Source organism: Anolis carolinensis, chromosome 4 (genome assembly GCF_035594765.1).
Source record: "Anolis carolinensis isolate JA03-04 chromosome 4, rAnoCar3.1.pri, whole genome shotgun sequence".
Classification (NCBI taxonomy): Eukaryota; Metazoa; Chordata; class Lepidosauria; order Squamata; family Dactyloidae; genus Anolis; species Anolis carolinensis.
This window is the reverse complement of record NC_085844.1, coordinates 16988173-17005094: the sequence shown is the minus strand read 5'-3', so window position 1 is coordinate 17005094 and position 16922 is coordinate 16988173. Positions and strand designations below refer to the sequence as shown.

Below are 16922 nucleotides of genomic sequence, written 5' to 3'. Positions count from 1 at the left end.
GTTTCCACCTCGCAGACGGGAGCCGCCGAGGACCAAACTCGGGAACCTCCCGCCACGCTTTGCGGCAGAGGCGTCCTTTCCTCCTCGCTGAAGGAGAAGTGGCGGCTCAGCCAAGATGGCGGCGTACCTGACCCATCAGCAGAAAGTCCTGCGGCTGTACAAGCGGGCGCTGCGGCATCTCGAGTCCTGGTGCATCTTCAGGTGAGGCACGTTGAAACCCCGAACTCCCCCGAAGCTACAGCCGACATCTTTCCCAGCCCAGAGGCGCCCAATTCGGTGTCGCTTTGGCTTATGCTCCCCCCCCCCCATATATACATCCATTGTTATTGTGTGCCTTTCTAATATGAAGGGCCCAAGGCGAACCTGTCATAGGGTTTCAGCCAGTTGCTTGAGATTTTTTTGCCAGTTGCTCGAGTCCCAGTTGACTGACCACCTCAACACATTGAGAAATTTCAAATTCGTAGGACACTTCAGTTAAGCTACATCTGGCAATCATGCATATAGCCCCCACCCTGGTAGCATTCAGAAAGAGCTTGAAAACGTGCCTCTTTACTCAGGCCTTTAAATAAAGACTAGCTGTGCCCGGCCACGCGTTGCTGTGGCGTTGTCTGGTGGTGTTGGTGAGAAATTGTTGAGGTAGTGGTGGTATTGAATGTCTATTGTATGGCTGTCTTTATGTTTAGTATGCACACTGAAGTGGATTATATGGCAGTGTGGAGTCAAGATAATCCAGTTCAAAGCAGATAATATAAGATTCTAAATGGGTTATATAGCAGTGTGGAAGGGCCTTGAGTCTACACTGCCATATAATCCAGTGCAAATTAGATAATCTGTGGAAGAGGCCTAAGTGAGGCCTAACTCTGCCTGTGCCCTGGGTTGAGTGGGTTGCTAGGAGCCCAAGTGGGCGGAGCTTAGCCTTTAAACTGGCAGCAATTGGATAAAAACTATTATTCCTCTCCCTGTAATTAGGACTTTATTTTTCTTTTCTTTTTGTTGTATCAATATAGAGCCGTGAGTGATGGGTTTTGTTGTCAAATTTCGAGGTTGGGGGGCCTGTAGTTTTGTTGTTTTGTCCGCTGCCCTGATGCCATCACTCTTTTATATATATAGATTGCTCATCCCCATAGCAATCTGTATCTGTGACCATTCTTGTACCGGTTTGCACTTTTTACCTTTGTCAACTTGATATAGACACAGGGTCTATTCCCATCCCAATTTGCACTTCCAAGAATTTGCAGCACTTTATCAGTCACCTCGTGTTTACAGTATTCATATGGTCCACCTTACCCAGTCTACTTTTACAACCTCTCCGTTTTAATCCATGTTTTTATTAGTTCTTGTCATTTGTTTTTAACTGGCTAATGTTTACATTTTTATAATTGTGCATGTTTTTTGTCTATTGTTGTGTTTTATATTGCTATTGTTTTTATTCGGGCTTGGCTCCATGTAAGCTGCCCTGAGTCCCCTTTGGGGAGATGAGGCGGGGTATAAAAATAAAGTTGTTGTTGTTGTTGTTATTATTATTATTATTATTATTATTATTATTTGAAAAGAGGCAGAAGTATTGTGAAAGGAGGGAACTCTGGCAGTCGACTCATCAAAAGACAACCTGGCAAAATGGCACTACCTAGAACAGTGGTTCTCAACCTGTGGGTCCCCAGATATTTTGGCCTTCAACTCCCAGAAATCCTAACAGCTGGTAAACTGCCTGGGATTTCTGGGAGTTGTAGGCCAAAACACCTGGGGACTCAGGTTGAGAACCACTGATCTAGAAGAATCCTCTGCCTTATGTGATTGTGGCGCAGAGCAAACAACTCAGCATCTGTCTACTTGCCCACAGTGTCCTGCCTCATGCACGGGGGAAGAACTGTTTAAAGCTACAGACAATGCGGTCACTGTTGCCCGTTTTTGGTCTAAAATTATTTAGCTGTTCATGTTCCCTCAATTTTATCAGTTTTATACGAGGATTATCCAGAAAGTAGATTACGTTTTGGAATTTAAAATGAACAAAGTATAGGAGAAAACATTTACCATATGCAGTTAAAAGCCACACCCAAATACTACATCTCACGTAGTCGCCATTCAAATCTAGGCACTTACCATAGCGATGAATGAGCTTTGCAATTCCTTCCCCACTAAATTCTGCCGTTTGCATCCGCAACCAGCCGGTCACCCCTTCCTGCAGCGGCGCAGCATCGCTAAAACGCTGCATTGCCAGCCATGCCCCTATTGTTGGAAACAAGTGGTTGAGGACACAAGCGGCAGAATTTAGTAGGGAAGGAGTTGGAAAGCTCATTCATCACCATGGTAAGTGCCTAGATTTGAATGGCAACTATGTGAGATGTATTTGGATGTGACTTTCAACTGCATATGATAAATGTTTTCTCCTATACTTTGTTCATTTTTAATTCCAAAACGTAATCTACTTTCTGGATAGCCCTTGTACTTATTTATTATGCAATGCTTTTGAAACAAAATAAATACATAAACCTGGATCACTGTCTCTTGTATCCTATGGGGTTTGATGCAGAATCATAGGATCCCATGGAAAGAATGGGTAACTTCTGATTAAATCATTATTATAATGTTTATTTTTCAATGTAAGGCCATTTATTTTGCCTTCAAATAATCACCATAGCTATCTTCTGCCTTTCTTATCCACAGATTCAGCCACCCATGACTTGAAAATATATATTTTAAAATATCCCAAAAGCAAACCTTGATTTTGCCATTTTGCATAAGGGACACCATTGAATATAATGGGACTTTAGCATCCATGGATCTTGGTACTCAGGATACAGGATCTGATATCAAGGGCTCATGTATGTACAAACTGATTTTAGCAATAATCAGTATTAGATACATCTGGAGATTGCAAAGCCTAAATCAGATTATGATTGAAGCTCTGTGTTGTTTTGTTTATTGAATGAGGGTAAATGTTTAGTGCACAATTGCCATGATGAGCTCTGACAAGAAGCGCAATGAAGAAAGTGTAGAAGTCTGATAGATATTCCTATTTTCCCAGGTGTGAGGAAAACAAGATGCCATGATTTATTCATCAGGCCTGCATTTAAGTTTCAGATTGTTATGTTTACTTTTTGTATACTGTCTTTGTTTTTTATCAGGGACCGGTACCGATTTTTTGCTTGCTTGCTGAGAGCACGCTTTGATGAACACAAGAATGAAAAAGATATGGTGAAAGCAACCAAGCTGTTGATGGCGGGTGAAGAAGAATTTTGGGATAAACAGCATCCACAGCCATACATCTTCCCTGATTCTCCAGGAGGCACCTCTTATGAGAGATATGACTGCTACAAGGTTTGTATGAGACTAGGGAGCCAATGAGTAACCTCTCTTAAATTTTGCATGCATCCGTATGTTAGTTTTTAATACAGTTTCATATCATGAATATTAATCCTTTAACATAGGTTAGAAATGTGAAAAAGTAAAAAATAAAGATAGAACAGTTAGAAAGCCCCTTAACCCCTTAAAAAACAAAGAAGAAAGGCCAAACTACACAGAAATACAAAAGTCTCACTAGAGCTGCCCAGTTAACAATTAGAAATATCCAGAATATCCCCAGGGCTTAGAAATGCTGTGTAGAATGATGGTGATGATGATGATGATGATTCATGCCTTTTCTCTGTTAAAGAGACTCAAAACAGTGCTAAAAACAATACAATAAGTGTAAGATCTAAAAAGTATAAACAATAAAATAGAATTAAACCTAGTGTTATTTTAAAATGAATAGTTAAAACCATTCAAACCTATTTAAAATGTGCAAATGTTACATACAAAGACTAATATCATACAAGGCAAAAAACTGCAGTGAGATGCAGGATGTTTCTACACTGTAGAATTAATGCAGTTTGACAATACTTTAATTACCATGGCTCAATATTGTGGAACTTTGTATCTTGCTAAGGTATGAACACTCTTTAGCAGAATAGGCTAAATGCCTTGTAACTTAAGCTGTTCACCCTTCGTATTCACAGATTCAAACATCCCCAGCTTGAAAATATTCCATCCCCCTCTCCCAAATGCAAACCTTGGGACTTGAACATCCATGGATTTTACTATCCATGAAGAGTTCTTGAGCCAAGCCCCAGTGGATTCCAAGAATCTACTTCTGTATTTCCTTTGTGAAGATTATACCGTGCTAGTAAAAGGACCATTTGAATGGGTGACTCGAACCTTGATGATCATAAAGACAGAACAGTCTTAAGAGTTCCTGCCAGCTGGCTCCTGAGACAAATGAATATTCAGTGTGAGGGCACACTGCTAGTTAGAGGGAAGTAGTTTTGCCAGATGATTCAGGTGCTGAGATTTCTCTGACCCATTACTTTCTTAGCCTTCTGGACTGGAAACTCTGATGATGCCAGGACCCACCAGAGCTGTATTTTCTGGCAGCTGTTTTTAAAACCCCTCTCAGCCTTTCTGTTTGATGCAGTTAAACTAGAATTTGAACTGAAATGGCCCATGTACAGAGGCTCTACTACTGAGCTATAACCTTTCTCCCAATTTTTTAAGCTTGGTTGGGAGTACAGTGTGTATCTGTATTAAATACTCATTCTGTACAAAACCAGAATAGTATACTTCTCTGCATTCTCATATGCTTTTCCTAATTATTGGATCCAGTATTTTATTGAGAAATCCTCTTTCTAAAAAAGTAAGTTATACAATCTAATCTTAGTTTAAATGAAGCTGACAAGGGGATTGTGTTCAAATTCAGGGGCCTCTTCCTTAAACCAGTTTAAACTGTTTGTGGTTTCAGTCAAATTCTGCAGATCTACAGATCACTATCAAATTGTATGGGGAATCTCTGAAAAAAAAGGCACAAATAGCAAGTCTTGCATGTTCAGCAGTCAAACAACCTCTTGTCTGCAGTGTGTAGGTACAATACTTCATTTCTGGCTTGCTTTGCAATCTGACAGGTACCTGAATGGGCCCTAGACATGTGGCATCCTTCTGAGAAGGCAATGTATCCCGATTACTTTGCCAAAAGAGAGCAGTGGAAGAAATTGCGACTGGAAAGCTGGGAAAAAGAGGTATATATCACTCCTGTGGTAAACTAAACATACTGCTACATGGACTTATTTTTCTGTAAAACTTTAAAGGAAACAAGAAACAAGAATCCAGTACCATTTAAAACAGTACTAGTCACAATGCTCATATGTGGACAAATGCCAGTCTGCAAGCTAATGAGTTGGTTTATGGCAGATTTCCAGTTGTGACCAATAGGCACAAATATGGTGCTGGTCCCTGACACATTGAAGGGGTGAGGTGTCTTCTATCAGCCATATATAGTCTTCTACATTTAAGTTTTACTTTTGAGGGTTTGAGCATTCATGGCTGATTAATACAGTATCTTGAGATCCTTTAGCATAATTCTGCAGTCACTTTTTAGAGGGTCTATAGATTCCTTGAGAGGTGTTTACTCATATTTAAAATAGTGTTTTATTTTTATTTGTGGTTTTTCCTTGTGGTGGTTTTGTACCCCTAGCCCCAGTGAACTATAGGTCAACATGACAACAAATGACTTTGCTTTTTGCTTGGCTTCTGCTATGAAGTCTAGGAACTTTCTTACTGATTTTGAAAAATCATTCTGAAAGGTACAAAATATCCCATTTGGGTTACATATTTCCTCTGTCATAAACAACATGGGTAGAGCTTGTAGTGTACTATTTTTACTATGTTGATTCGAATAAATCCTTTATCTGTTTTACCACAGCAACCACTTTTCCCTTATTCTGCCTCATATCTAAACTCCTTGAGTGTTTGTTCTGGGACTAGTTCATTTTCTGCAGTTTCAGTACCACTTAATGGTAATACATTATTAGAAAAGGTCCAGAAGAATCTCGTGATTTACATGCGAGTTAAATTCAGTGTGAGGCTATCTACCTCCCAATTTGAAGCAAATTCCTTGTCACATTCTAAGCCTTGTTTGATGGTCCCTGTCTGTCAGTACATTCTTCACATGGAGCAGAGAGTGGTGCCTAAGTCCGGAGGTCACAGTTTGGCTGTCTCCTGCAAATGCCAGGCGAGTTCAGCCTGGTGAGTGAAGGGGCCCTCAATTTTGTCATTGACTTTGGTGACTTTTCTCTAATCTCTAGATTCAGCAGCTTCAGGAGGAAACCCCTGCAGATGGCCCCTTGACAGAAGCCCTGCCTCCAGCTCGCAAGGAGGGGCACCTGCCTCCTCTGTGGTGGCATTATGTAACCAGGCCTCGTGAGCGTCCCATGTAAATGGCTCCTTTCCATATGGAAATTCTGGATCTTCTACAAAAAAGGTTCTGGTCTACCAATACTATGTCCGTACCTGTTACTATAGCAGATATTCACAATAAAAGTCTCATGAATATGACTCCGTGGTGTTGGGGCAGTTGTTATTATATCCCGCTTTTTCTCAAAAGAGACACAGCAATACAATTGGCTTCTAAGACAACTTGTGCTGTGGAATAAGCACTTCCTGTAGAGTATTATCAAATCAAGCAAGGGCCCTGTTGTGTCTCCGATAAGAGAGCCTGAATACTGAGTTATATATAACCTCTCCACCTGTCTTCTGAAAAGCATAGCCCCAGGTTTGTTTTGTGAACTCTTAATGCCGCCAACTGAAGTTACACAATTGACTTTTCTAAGGTTTAAATGGTTTGCATACCACTGTAAATCTATTGGCTTTGCCTGACAGCTGTATCATAATCACAGGTCACTTGAAAGTAATAACCTCATGTTCCAGGCCACTGTCTATTCAAAGGTTGCATGTACATCCGTCTTATTCTAATGTGGAACCATCTACACAGTATTTCCAGGAGCTCTTGTTATCCAATGGGAGCATTCAGTGGTCTCAGAAAATAATTTCTAAGTTCAAGGTGCTTTATTGGGAGGGAATGCATGTATTTGGATTAAGATGGAAAAGGTAAAAATATTAATCATTCACCAGCTGTAGAAATGGTGTGTCAGTAGTGTGAATCAACTATTTAATTTGATCTAAAAGTTCTTAGCTGCTAGAATTCATGGACTGCTAGTCAAGTTATTTCCGATGCAGAGTGGAAGGTTATATGTACTGTGATTTACAATACATTATGAAGTAACTTTAGCATTTATGAACCAGTTCAGGATTTATGGAGTAATGAAAGCATTATCCCAGTAGAATGTAGGATTTGGACAGGGATATAAGTGTGTAATATTATTAATACAGAACATTACCCGCTAATATTAATGTCAGCAAAATTGTCACTAAAATTGTAGTTTTTGAAATAATAATTTCAGTTGTACACCAGAAATGAGTTCTCACAAAGCTGAATAGATGAAACTACTGTCAACCTTTTGGTCACTATTTAAATAGCTCAAATGGACTGAAGGTGGGAAATTTTGTCAGTTCACCTTTGGTAAGGGTTTAAAAAACAAAGTATTTTCCCTCCTGACTATAAAAAGAATGTTAATGTTGGTAAATTCTTGGGATTCTTTCCCATTTGCACTGGCCAAGTTCAGCAGGTCAACAGCTAACTTGGAGAGACTTGCCTGAATCCTTCTTGTTAAAAGTGGTATGCTCTGAAAAAGGCAGTAAATAAATGCAGCACAGAAACAGTTTGTTTCAAAATGGAAATGCTTACCTATCCTATACCAGAAGCCTTTGCAACAGGGTTATTGTGGTATGGTGGGCTCTTGTAGAAACCACTTTGTCCAATAAGCTTTGCTAAGAGATAAGAATGAGTTGCATAGAAAAATGTGCTATGGGTTCATTGGTTCCTTCATACCAAACTTACAACAAATAGAAAGATACCATTAATCAGGAGAAAATGTTTTATGGTAGTCTATACTAATGTGCTGCTCATAGTTTTCAGAGCAATAGTATTATAGTCTATTTCTGCATCAAGGTAAATGGTAGTTTCTTACCCTATATGTGACAGCAGCTGAAATCCCAAACAATCTGTCAAATTGGGGTGTGTGTGTGAAAGCTCAAAAATAAGACATTTATCAGCAGGTCTTTATTTATAATATAGGCTGAAGCAATCATTACAATGTAGAAGGGCAACACAGTTAACAGCAATTTTTATTTATAGCAGTTCAGAACAAAAACGCTGCATGGGAGAGAGGTCAACTCTCATTACAAACTAGCAACTAAACCACAATAACTTACCATTAGAAACATTTTTAAACGGTGACACTGCTTTTACAATAGGCAAGGAACACAAAGGAAAAAAAATAGACCCAACAGAAATATCCAAAGTGGTTTGTCACGTTTTAACATTGAATTTTGGCAACCGTGTAATAAAAATTTTAACTTGAGGGTAATTCTAGTGCTTAAAGAACTAAAGAAACTGCCCCTTCTGGGTACAGCTGCATCCAAAAGGTTTCCTAAACATGAGTTTTGGATGCAATTCATTAGGAATGCCTCCTGCCCAAGCCCCAGTGAAGTAAATGGGAGTTACAGAAGAGCCCAACAAATTGAGCTTTGTTCAATTTTTAAAAAAGAATTTGTTGAATGAAAATCTCTTGAAGCATCATTTGCAGAACGCATCCGCTATTTCATCAAGATCGATAGGGCTTTTGTATCGCAGGCACCGCTGTTTGTGTTTATGTGTGTCTGTGTATGTTTTGTAGTAAGGAGCTTGTTTTTTAAAGAAAGGGGAGCTTATCTTTTAGGGATCATGCTTTTTTGTTTTGCTTCTGAAGCCATAACATAAAAAAGTGTTAAGCAACCACAGCAGTGTAAATGTATATAGAACACAGTGACTATAACAGTTTTACGATACGTTTCACATCCAATGCAGTTATGTATTTAAAGCAATAAAGAGGTTATGTAGGCAAGATGGCAGCCAAAAAGAGTCTCCAGAGTGTCCATGGAAGAGTAGATTGTGCGCATACACAAGACCTAGCTCCTTCCACTGCAGGTTGCGCCTTCGCAACTGCAAACACACAACAGGTCTGTTGTCTGTAATACCGCTTGCATTGCCCATAGTAGAGATAAGGCAGAAGGTATCCGTTTAAGATTGCAGAATGTTCTAAAAAATCACAAAACTGGAACGCCTGTGGTGCCTGAGTTATGCACGTTTCGACCGACCTCCTGTGAAGTGGATATATCACAGCAATATTTTTTTCATTTTAAGAAAACAAAACCCCCACCTATAAATGTATTAACAGCTTTCCCCCCCAAAATACGTTGCTGAGAACAATAAAAAAGAATGCAGTGGTCAATCCCCTCCCTCTGATAAATAAAATCAAAAAGTATCATCCCATCCCACCCATGTCCCCATAATCTTGAAGTGTTTAGGAAAAGCCAATCCAAAATGCCACTTAAGAAAAACAGGCCCCTTGAAAAGAAATGTTTGTAGTTTGACTGGGACTCCCAGCTAGTTGCCCAACAGCTTTATGAGTTGTTTCCTCAAAACTATTTGGGGCTTTTCCTGTTTGTTTCTTTAGCTGCCCAGCCTGCTGGGCGCAGCCAGTAGAAGGTATAAAGTTATAATGAAGAACTCCCTGGTATTTCTTTCTTTCTTTCTCTCTCTCTCTCAACAACAAACACATTTCTGTCTTCACTTGTAAATGTATATTGTCATTTTCCTAAAGGAACAAAAAGTGAAGCAAGAAAATCTCTTTTTAAGTCTATAAGATGGGGTGAGCTAACTGAAGATGTTGCTTTTGATATTCTGAAGAAAAGGGAAAAATATTTAAAGTAAAAAAAGAAAACCAGGGAGCAGTCCACAGTGGCTTTTCCTGGGCAAGAAATCTTGTACTACCCAATGGGGACCATTGCAGGAGAAGTTCCTAGTGGACAGCACCCCAAAATCTTTTAAACACCCTATTTAAACAAACACTGCAATACAATATGGCTTATCTGGACGCGTTTACCATGAAGCTACTGCTAGGCTACTTTTGTGCAACAGTTAAGTCCTCCCATTTTCCTAACCCCCTAAACACTAACCAGTTACAGGCTTTGCTCTCTCTTCCACTATATATATTGCTTTAGCCAATCAGCTGCTGTTTCCTGCTTTTGAAACAAAAACAATTTATCGCTGAACTTCACGGAGGACCTATGTCTCGCTTTGTCCTTTGTACAGTAAAGTAACGACTGGTTTCGAGATCCTCACTATTGCAAGGGATTTATTACAACCCCGCAAGGGTGAGAATGCATGGCAACTTCCCTCGCCTCTTGCTGAAGTTTAAGCTACTTCACGCTTACTGTAATCTTTCTCCTATGCAATGTAAAACTTTTACAAAGAGATATATAAAAAGGTTAAATGGGATTTGGCACATTCAGAAAAAAAATTAAAAGGGGAACGCTGATTTTTTTTTATAAAAGCAGGCAAGAAAAAGAAATTCATATTTACAAAAAAAAATGGGGAAGGAGGAGAAACTTAGGAGATGGGAAAACATTGCTCCTTAATGATTTTAGTTTGCAAATTCCCTCCCTCCCTCCCTCCCTCCACTTTATAGAACGTCTCCATCTATCTGTTACTGAGCATTCTACAAAACCTTGATTGTACAGTGGAATGAATAGAGAGACAAAAGACGTTTTCATCAGGTAGTTCGAGTCTCTGTGAAGATGGTAACTGGCAGTGGTCCAGCCTCTAAGAAATGCGAGGTGCTGACCGGTCGTTCGTGGTAGTCTTCTTCAGCTTGACACCGCGGCGAATCGCATTCAGCATATCCTCACCTTGCGGGGCCTCACTGGCATTTTGGGCTCCCAACTGCGGGGCTGGCTGGCAAGGGGGAGCAGTGAGGCCTGGGCTCCCCCTTTCATTTTCCTCTCCCTCACTTTCAGTAGTGGTCTGTCTCAGCTCCTCTGTGACATTTGGCTTTGGGCTCACACCGGGAGGGTTGACAGACGCTTGACTGCTCCATGTTGAGGATGTGCCCACAACTGCTTGGCCACTGCTGCTGCTGCTTCCTGCCTCAGGACTAGAAAGCTCAGGGCTTTCTTCTGCTCCAGCCGGCAAGCTGGGTAGTCCTCCTGGCATGTCTGGAACAGTTGGTGTCTTGACCGGAATCACAGGGGTCTTAATGGGGATTGGCCCTGCCCCGATAGTCCCACGTCTGACGGCCGGTTTAGTGGAAGGGGTCCGTCGGATGGTGGCTACGCCTGGGGTCACCATCACGGGCCCCAGCGTGGTCGGGAGGCCTGCAGTAGAAGCAGGGCGCTTGGCATGAAACATGCGGCGGTACGACTGGCTGATGTCACTGTTCCTTGGAATCGTTGAAGACTTGTCAAACTCTTGCTGTTCTGGCTCCTGGTCACCACTGACGGAAAAGTAGTCGTAATCTGAAACTGAGGGGTGGAAAAAGTTAAGAAAAGAAGCTTCGAGAAAGCAAGACAGTTTGATAATGTTTTTGTACTCCTTTAGTGGCCATTCTACCTGAATGCAACAAAGGAAGAGATGGGACTGTAATGCTTGCTCCAATGGCCCAGATGAGAGATCACCTGACTTGTGGCTCTAAACTTCCCTGAACCATTCAAACTGGACATTTTAAACCAGGCATGGGCAAACTTGAGCCCTCCAGGTGTTTTGGACTTCAACTCCCACAGTTCCTAACAGCCTACCAGCTGTCAGGAATTGTGGGAGTTGAAGTCCAAAACACCTGGAGGACCAAAGTTTGCCCATGTCTGGTTTAGATACTATAAGAAATAGTTTTCAAGTTTATTTCTCGTTTCTATTTATTCTTCTCTCTGTCATAACTAAAAAACATCCCTATTGTTTGATATTATTACTTTTGTATAAACCTTTGTTTTAACTTCTGTTTAACATCTTCTTGTGTTTTAAACTGTGTATATTGTTAATGTATTTGGGCTGTTACTTTTGTAACATTGTGAGCCGCCCCGAGTCCCCACGGGGAGATGGTGGCGGGATATAAATAAAGTTGTTATTATTATTATTATTATTATTATTATTATTATTATTATTATTACATCTGACAAATAGTTAAAAGAAATAGAGATTTCAATGGGTATTCCTGTAGGTTGTTAACTATCTTGCTTGTCAACTGACCTTTTGGAAGCCATAATGAATTGGATACAAAGCCTTAAAATAGTATTAATCAGCAATAAAGGCAGCATGCTGTCTTGTCATTTTAATGGTTATTTTTCTGAATTCAAGACACTACTTTCAGTGCTACCTGAGAGTCAGGACAATGCATAAAGCAAATTACAAAAACTAAAAATGTCCTTTCAAATGCCCTACCAATGATTCTGTATCTTTTCAAGGTTTCTTTACTCTTAATGGTCATGATATACTCACTTTAAGCTCTTTGTTCCCTATGGATTAAACATCTCTCCATTCATCTTTTTCTTTGTTTATTTAAACAATTTTGGAATTTTAGGAAGTTTGTAAAACAAACAGAAGATTTGGAGAGGTGCAGCAACTGGTTTGATCATACTCAAGAAGCAATACAGTAAAGACGGACACGTGAACTCATCCATTCTTTACCTTGTGAGGGAATGGTGTCCTCTGAACAGCAAGGTGTGGTTGTCTGGGTGCTGTAGCCACTGGAGCACTGCAAGGAATCACGGCTGCTCCTCTGGGTGTCGAGCTGCAGCCCACGGGTTAAAGCGAGAGCCAGCTCTTCACACGCCTCCATCTCCTCTCCTTGCTAGTAACACAATGGAGGCCTCTCATTAGATTAATAGCAAGATTGTTGAACAATCCTAACAGTTTGATCTATTACTGAAATGGCTCTTTTAAAAAATATGATCTCACTCAACAGATTGGATCCAGACTTGGGCAGATGCATTGAAACCAATAGTGATGCCTAACTTTAGTCTTACTTCAATTTAAATCTGGAGCCAATTTCAAATTAGCAAATTTCCATTTGCATTTCGTTGGTTAGTCTCCACTAAGATTCCTTGAGATCTTAGTCCACAATAACTAATAGAAAGACTACACAAACAATCCAGATTGGACACTGCCTTGAAATATAAATGGACGCAAAATAATATAGAAAGTTTTCAGCAACCAATCAAATTAACAAACATAGGCAACCAAATATCTAAGTCCCTTTAATTGAGTCGTTCCCAACCTGTAGTCTGTAGACCACTAGTGGTCTGCAAGAACTAAAATATGGTTCACGGCCTCACTGTTAGTACTACAGATAACATAGCCCAACCAACATTTTTTTCTTGGTATCTTTGTTTTTAGGTCTGTTCCTGGGGTTATTTGGGGGTGCTGATTTAGAAAATTGCATCAGATAAACTACATCAACTCTAGATGATTAAATATGGTTTTCTGTGGGCGAGCAGAATACTGGATGGCATTCTATATCAGAAACTAGAGCTGATGTGGTCTATCCAACGCAATTTTCTGATTCAGGACCCCAAATAACCAAACCAAATCTAAAGTTGTCTAAAAACTGATTTGTAACCCTTTTGGTAGTAATGTTGGAGAGTGGTCCCTGGTCAATAAAAGGTTGGGAACCACTGCTTTAATCCCATCTGGTTACTCCTGACAAGTGGTATTGTCTAGGATGGGTTTCAATGGATTTCATTTTCAGATTACTGTTCCCACTTAGAAATACAAAGTTAAGGGTGACAGCCTTAAGTTTTCTCAAAAACGTTCCCCAAAGAAGAGAAGTTCTAACAGAATAAGTCAATAAGCAGTAGAACTCTGTGGGATTCAAATGATAGCTGACACTGCTGATGTTAGCTGAACCAATTTATGTTCAATCATGACACAACCAAGAACAAGAGTCTCACCCTTGGGGCGGTTGACACAGTCATGCTCCGGGGTCTTTGGGCTTCTTCTGCAGACAGAGGCGGCCCACTCTGTGCTCCCCCAGCAGAATCCCCTTCTCGTTTTTCCTTGCGGCGTTGCAAAGTGTTTACCATGGGCTGGTCATAAGGACCTGGCTTAGCCCAATCCTATGGAAAAAATTCTATTAGCCTTACGCTTATGCATACTGTGTATTACAACTGAAAATATACATGATGGGCTTTCCCCCTCTTCTTTTAAATGAAAAAAACAACAACAATATTTAATGGCAACGATTTCATCTCTCCCTGAGACCATGTCTAGCTTTTCTCTCAAAGTGCAGTGTGGTATATATTGTTTCCAAGTCTCTCAGATGCCATATTTTAATGTCCATTCTGGTGTAACTATCCCAGCTTCCCAAAGCCTTGACCCAGCACAGTGGCCGAGTTTGCTGGCTCTGAGAGCAAGCCTTCTGTCACAAGACCCTTCACGGGCTACAGAAATGGAAAAAAAATAAAAAGAAGAAAATCACAAAAGGATACAGTCTATCTGGTTTTGAAAATTTTGAAATCTATTCATTATATTTCCAGAAGATATAATCAACCTTTTGTTTTGGCCAGAAAAAAGAGTATTTTGGGAGCTTGGAGGGCCTGAGCTACCACTTTTATTAACCCCAGTCAACATAGCCAAGCTTAAGGTAAAGATAAAGGTTTTCCCCTGATATTAAGTCTAGTCGTATCCGACTCTGGAGGTTGGTGCTCATCTCCATTTCTAAACCGAAGAGCTGGCGTTGTCCATAGACACCTCCAAGGTCATGTGACTGGCATGACTGCATGGAGTGCCTTTAACCTTCCTGCCAGAGCAGTATCTATTGATCTACTCACATTTGCATGTTTTCATACTGATAGGTTGGCAGAAGCTACGGCTAACAGCGGGAGCTCACCCTGCTCCCCAGATTTGAACCACCAACCTTTCGAACAGCAAGTTCAGCAGCTCAGTGGTTCAACTCACTGCGCCACCAGAGGCTCCATAGCCAAGCTTAAATACCCAATATCCCATCTGATTTTGAAAGCTAAGCAGTCTCAACCATGGTTAGCATTTGGATGAGGAACTTCCAATTAATACCAGGTGCTGTAGGCTATATTTCAGAGGACGGAAGTGGCAAAACAACCACAGAGTATCCCTTGGTTAACGAAAACCTATGAAATTCATTGAGTCACCATAAGTTGACAAGAGACTGAAGGTACACATGCAGTATAGCCAATGGCCATGGTGGCTAGAGACTGATGGGAGTGATAATCTAATACATTTCAAGGCTGTCAGGTTGGGGAGAGAGAGGTCTGAAACAGGTCTATATTTTCAGACTCAAATGGGCAAAGAAGAATTCTTAACTCCTATAAAATGTGGGTTGTGGAGAAGTGTAACCTCAAGCGGACCTCTGCTATGAATCTCTCTTGCCTGGCTCTGATGTTTACCATCAGTCTCCCTGGAGGGTGTTGCATAAACTTCTATTCTTTTTTTGGCTTTGGTTTGTTGAGAAAAACTCTTGTTTCAAACTGGTCAATAAACCAGACTAAGGGGGATTTTGTGACACTAAAGAAGAAAGGACAGAAGGTGAACTTTTGACACTACACAACCATGGCACTATGATCCCATTTTAACTGCCATGATTTCATCCTTTGGAATACTAGGGTTGGGGAAATTATATGGCTCTAGAACCCCTGGATGAGAATTCTCAACATCCCCACCCCCAAACTTAAAACATACCATAAATGAGTCCAATCTAAGGTGTTTCAATGAGCGCTCATGGTGCCGTTTGCTTGCTATATTTGCTGCAGAAGGGCACTATCCAAGCATAACAACTCATGTCTGAAGGCCACATCTTGGTGTTAATCAATATTTTAACGAAAGTGTGTGGGCTAATTTGGTTTTGGTCACTGTTCCTACAGTGTGTGTATCCTCCACAACCAATATAGAATGCAAGTTTCTGGTACTTTCAGAAACTCAAGTTCCCAGTTTATTCAAAGCCTAAAAATATGATGATATATGGCGCTCAGAAAATTCAGATCCCAGGCAAAGTCACTTCTAGTAGATTTCTCCTCCTCCTCATCTTCCCATTGACTACCTTGCTTCTTAGTAGTTAATCTATTGCTCAAATACCCAATGTCTATCAACTTTACATTATGTCTGATACCATTTCAACTGGTCTGGCTCCGACCTAATAAATCCTAGGATTTGTAGTTTGGTGAGATACTTGGAATTCCCTGCTAGATAGTTCTAGGGCTATAGTCCAAAGGAGGACACTAAAGTTCCAGCAAATAACCGTAAGTAATTTCTCAAACTATAAATTCATAAGATGGAACTATAATCAATAATGATTTACACTATAAAAGGCCAGCTCTTTTTGTTCTGTTTGGTTCTGGCAGAGAGACATTCTGGACACGATTTTGTGTGTGGGGGAGAAATAAGAAAAGCAGTATGTTGCCTGCCAATCTTTTCCAGGGATGAAGCCATTTACAAATATTCAGAAAAGAAAATGCAAGGCTTTTAAAATGAGATCATCCCTGGGAAAAATTGGTAAGACAGCTTTGACATATGGATGCTCTCATTTGGACCACATCAAAAGGTTGCTCTGCGAGTCTCCTGCTGTGAAATCAAGATTCAGTGAAATTAAGATTCAACACCCAATCTCAGTGCACTGCATTGGCAATATAAAGCCCTGGTCCTGTTTGTTCAAATAACCCCTAGCTCTCCAATGCAATGATTTATGTGGGAAGTGAGCAGCAAGAATCCTATCAGGTCCAGAATTCAGAACGGCATTGAGAGCCAAAGGGATCAGGGAGAGGAAATCAACCAAGAATTTGTGAGATTTCAAAGAAGCAATGTTTCGGCATAGAGTGGGTTGGGAGGGGGGGGGGAATGAAAAGGAAAGAGCGTGACAGAAAACAAAAGAAACACAAACCTTCCAGCTAGGGATCTTAGATGATGGTAACATGCCTGGCCCAATGGTGTAATAATGAGCGTAGTCTGGAAGGAGGGTGGAGGAGGAGGCAGCCCGGGTCCATGCGTGAGAAACAGACGGGACATGAGGGGGAGGACCTGCACCAACTGAGGCTAAGGGTGGGCCACTGGACAAACTACAGTGATAATACCCATTAGACAACTGGAAACAAAAAGAAAAAAAGGGAAGGAAAGGAGAGAAATTAATGTAAATATAGAACAAAACATGGGGGGAAACTAT

General features: G+C 40.7%; 2 protein-coding genes across 14 annotated transcripts in view; one reads left to right on the top strand and one right to left on the bottom strand.

The window, feature by feature from the left end:
• The first annotated feature begins 42 nt into the window (after positions 1 to 42).
• Positions 43 to 6363, top strand: ndufb9 (NADH:ubiquinone oxidoreductase subunit B9). The gene is made up of 4 exons (XM_003219398.4): positions 43 to 201; positions 3126 to 3318; positions 4935 to 5048; positions 6114 to 6363. The coding sequence occupies exons 1-4, from the start codon at positions 116 to 118 to the stop codon at positions 6243 to 6245; spliced, it is 525 nt and encodes a 174-aa protein (XP_003219446.1). The 5' UTR covers positions 43 to 115; the 3' UTR covers positions 6246 to 6363.
• Positions 6364 to 7972: 1609 nt separating this feature from the next.
• The window catches only part of mtss1 (MTSS I-BAR domain containing 1), a 164603-nt gene continuing 155653 nt past the window's right edge, over positions 7973 to 16922 (bottom strand). For 8 of the 13 annotated variants that reach the window (XM_062980034.1, XM_062980030.1, XM_062980031.1 and 5 more), the window contains 4 exons: positions 16644 to 16844; positions 13687 to 13851; positions 12425 to 12587; positions 7973 to 11268 (listed from right to left, as the gene is read on the bottom strand). In XM_062980034.1, coding sequence (XP_062836104.1) covers positions 10571 to 11268; positions 12425 to 12587; positions 13687 to 13851; positions 16644 to 16844 — 1227 coding nt within the window. In that variant the 3' untranslated portion in view covers positions 7973 to 10570. The remainder of the gene's footprint in view (positions 11269 to 12424; positions 12588 to 13686; positions 13852 to 16643; positions 16845 to 16922) is intronic. The other 5 variants (XM_062980037.1, XM_062980038.1, XM_062980042.1 and 2 more) reach the window with 1 other exon arrangement.

Bases quoted from the DNA above. Each gene is read 5' to 3' on its own strand.
- ndufb9 (XM_003219398.4), top strand. From the start codon at position 116: ATGGCGGCGTACCTGACCCATCAGCAGAAAGTCCTGCGGCTGTACAAG. The intron at 3,319-4,934 runs GTTTGTATGAGA...GCAATCTGACAG, and splicing joins AGAGATATGACTGCTACAAG to GTACCTGAATGGGCCCTAGA. The intron at 5,049-6,113 runs GTATATATCACT...TCTAATCTCTAG, and splicing joins TGGAAAGCTGGGAAAAAGAG to ATTCAGCAGCTTCAGGAGGA.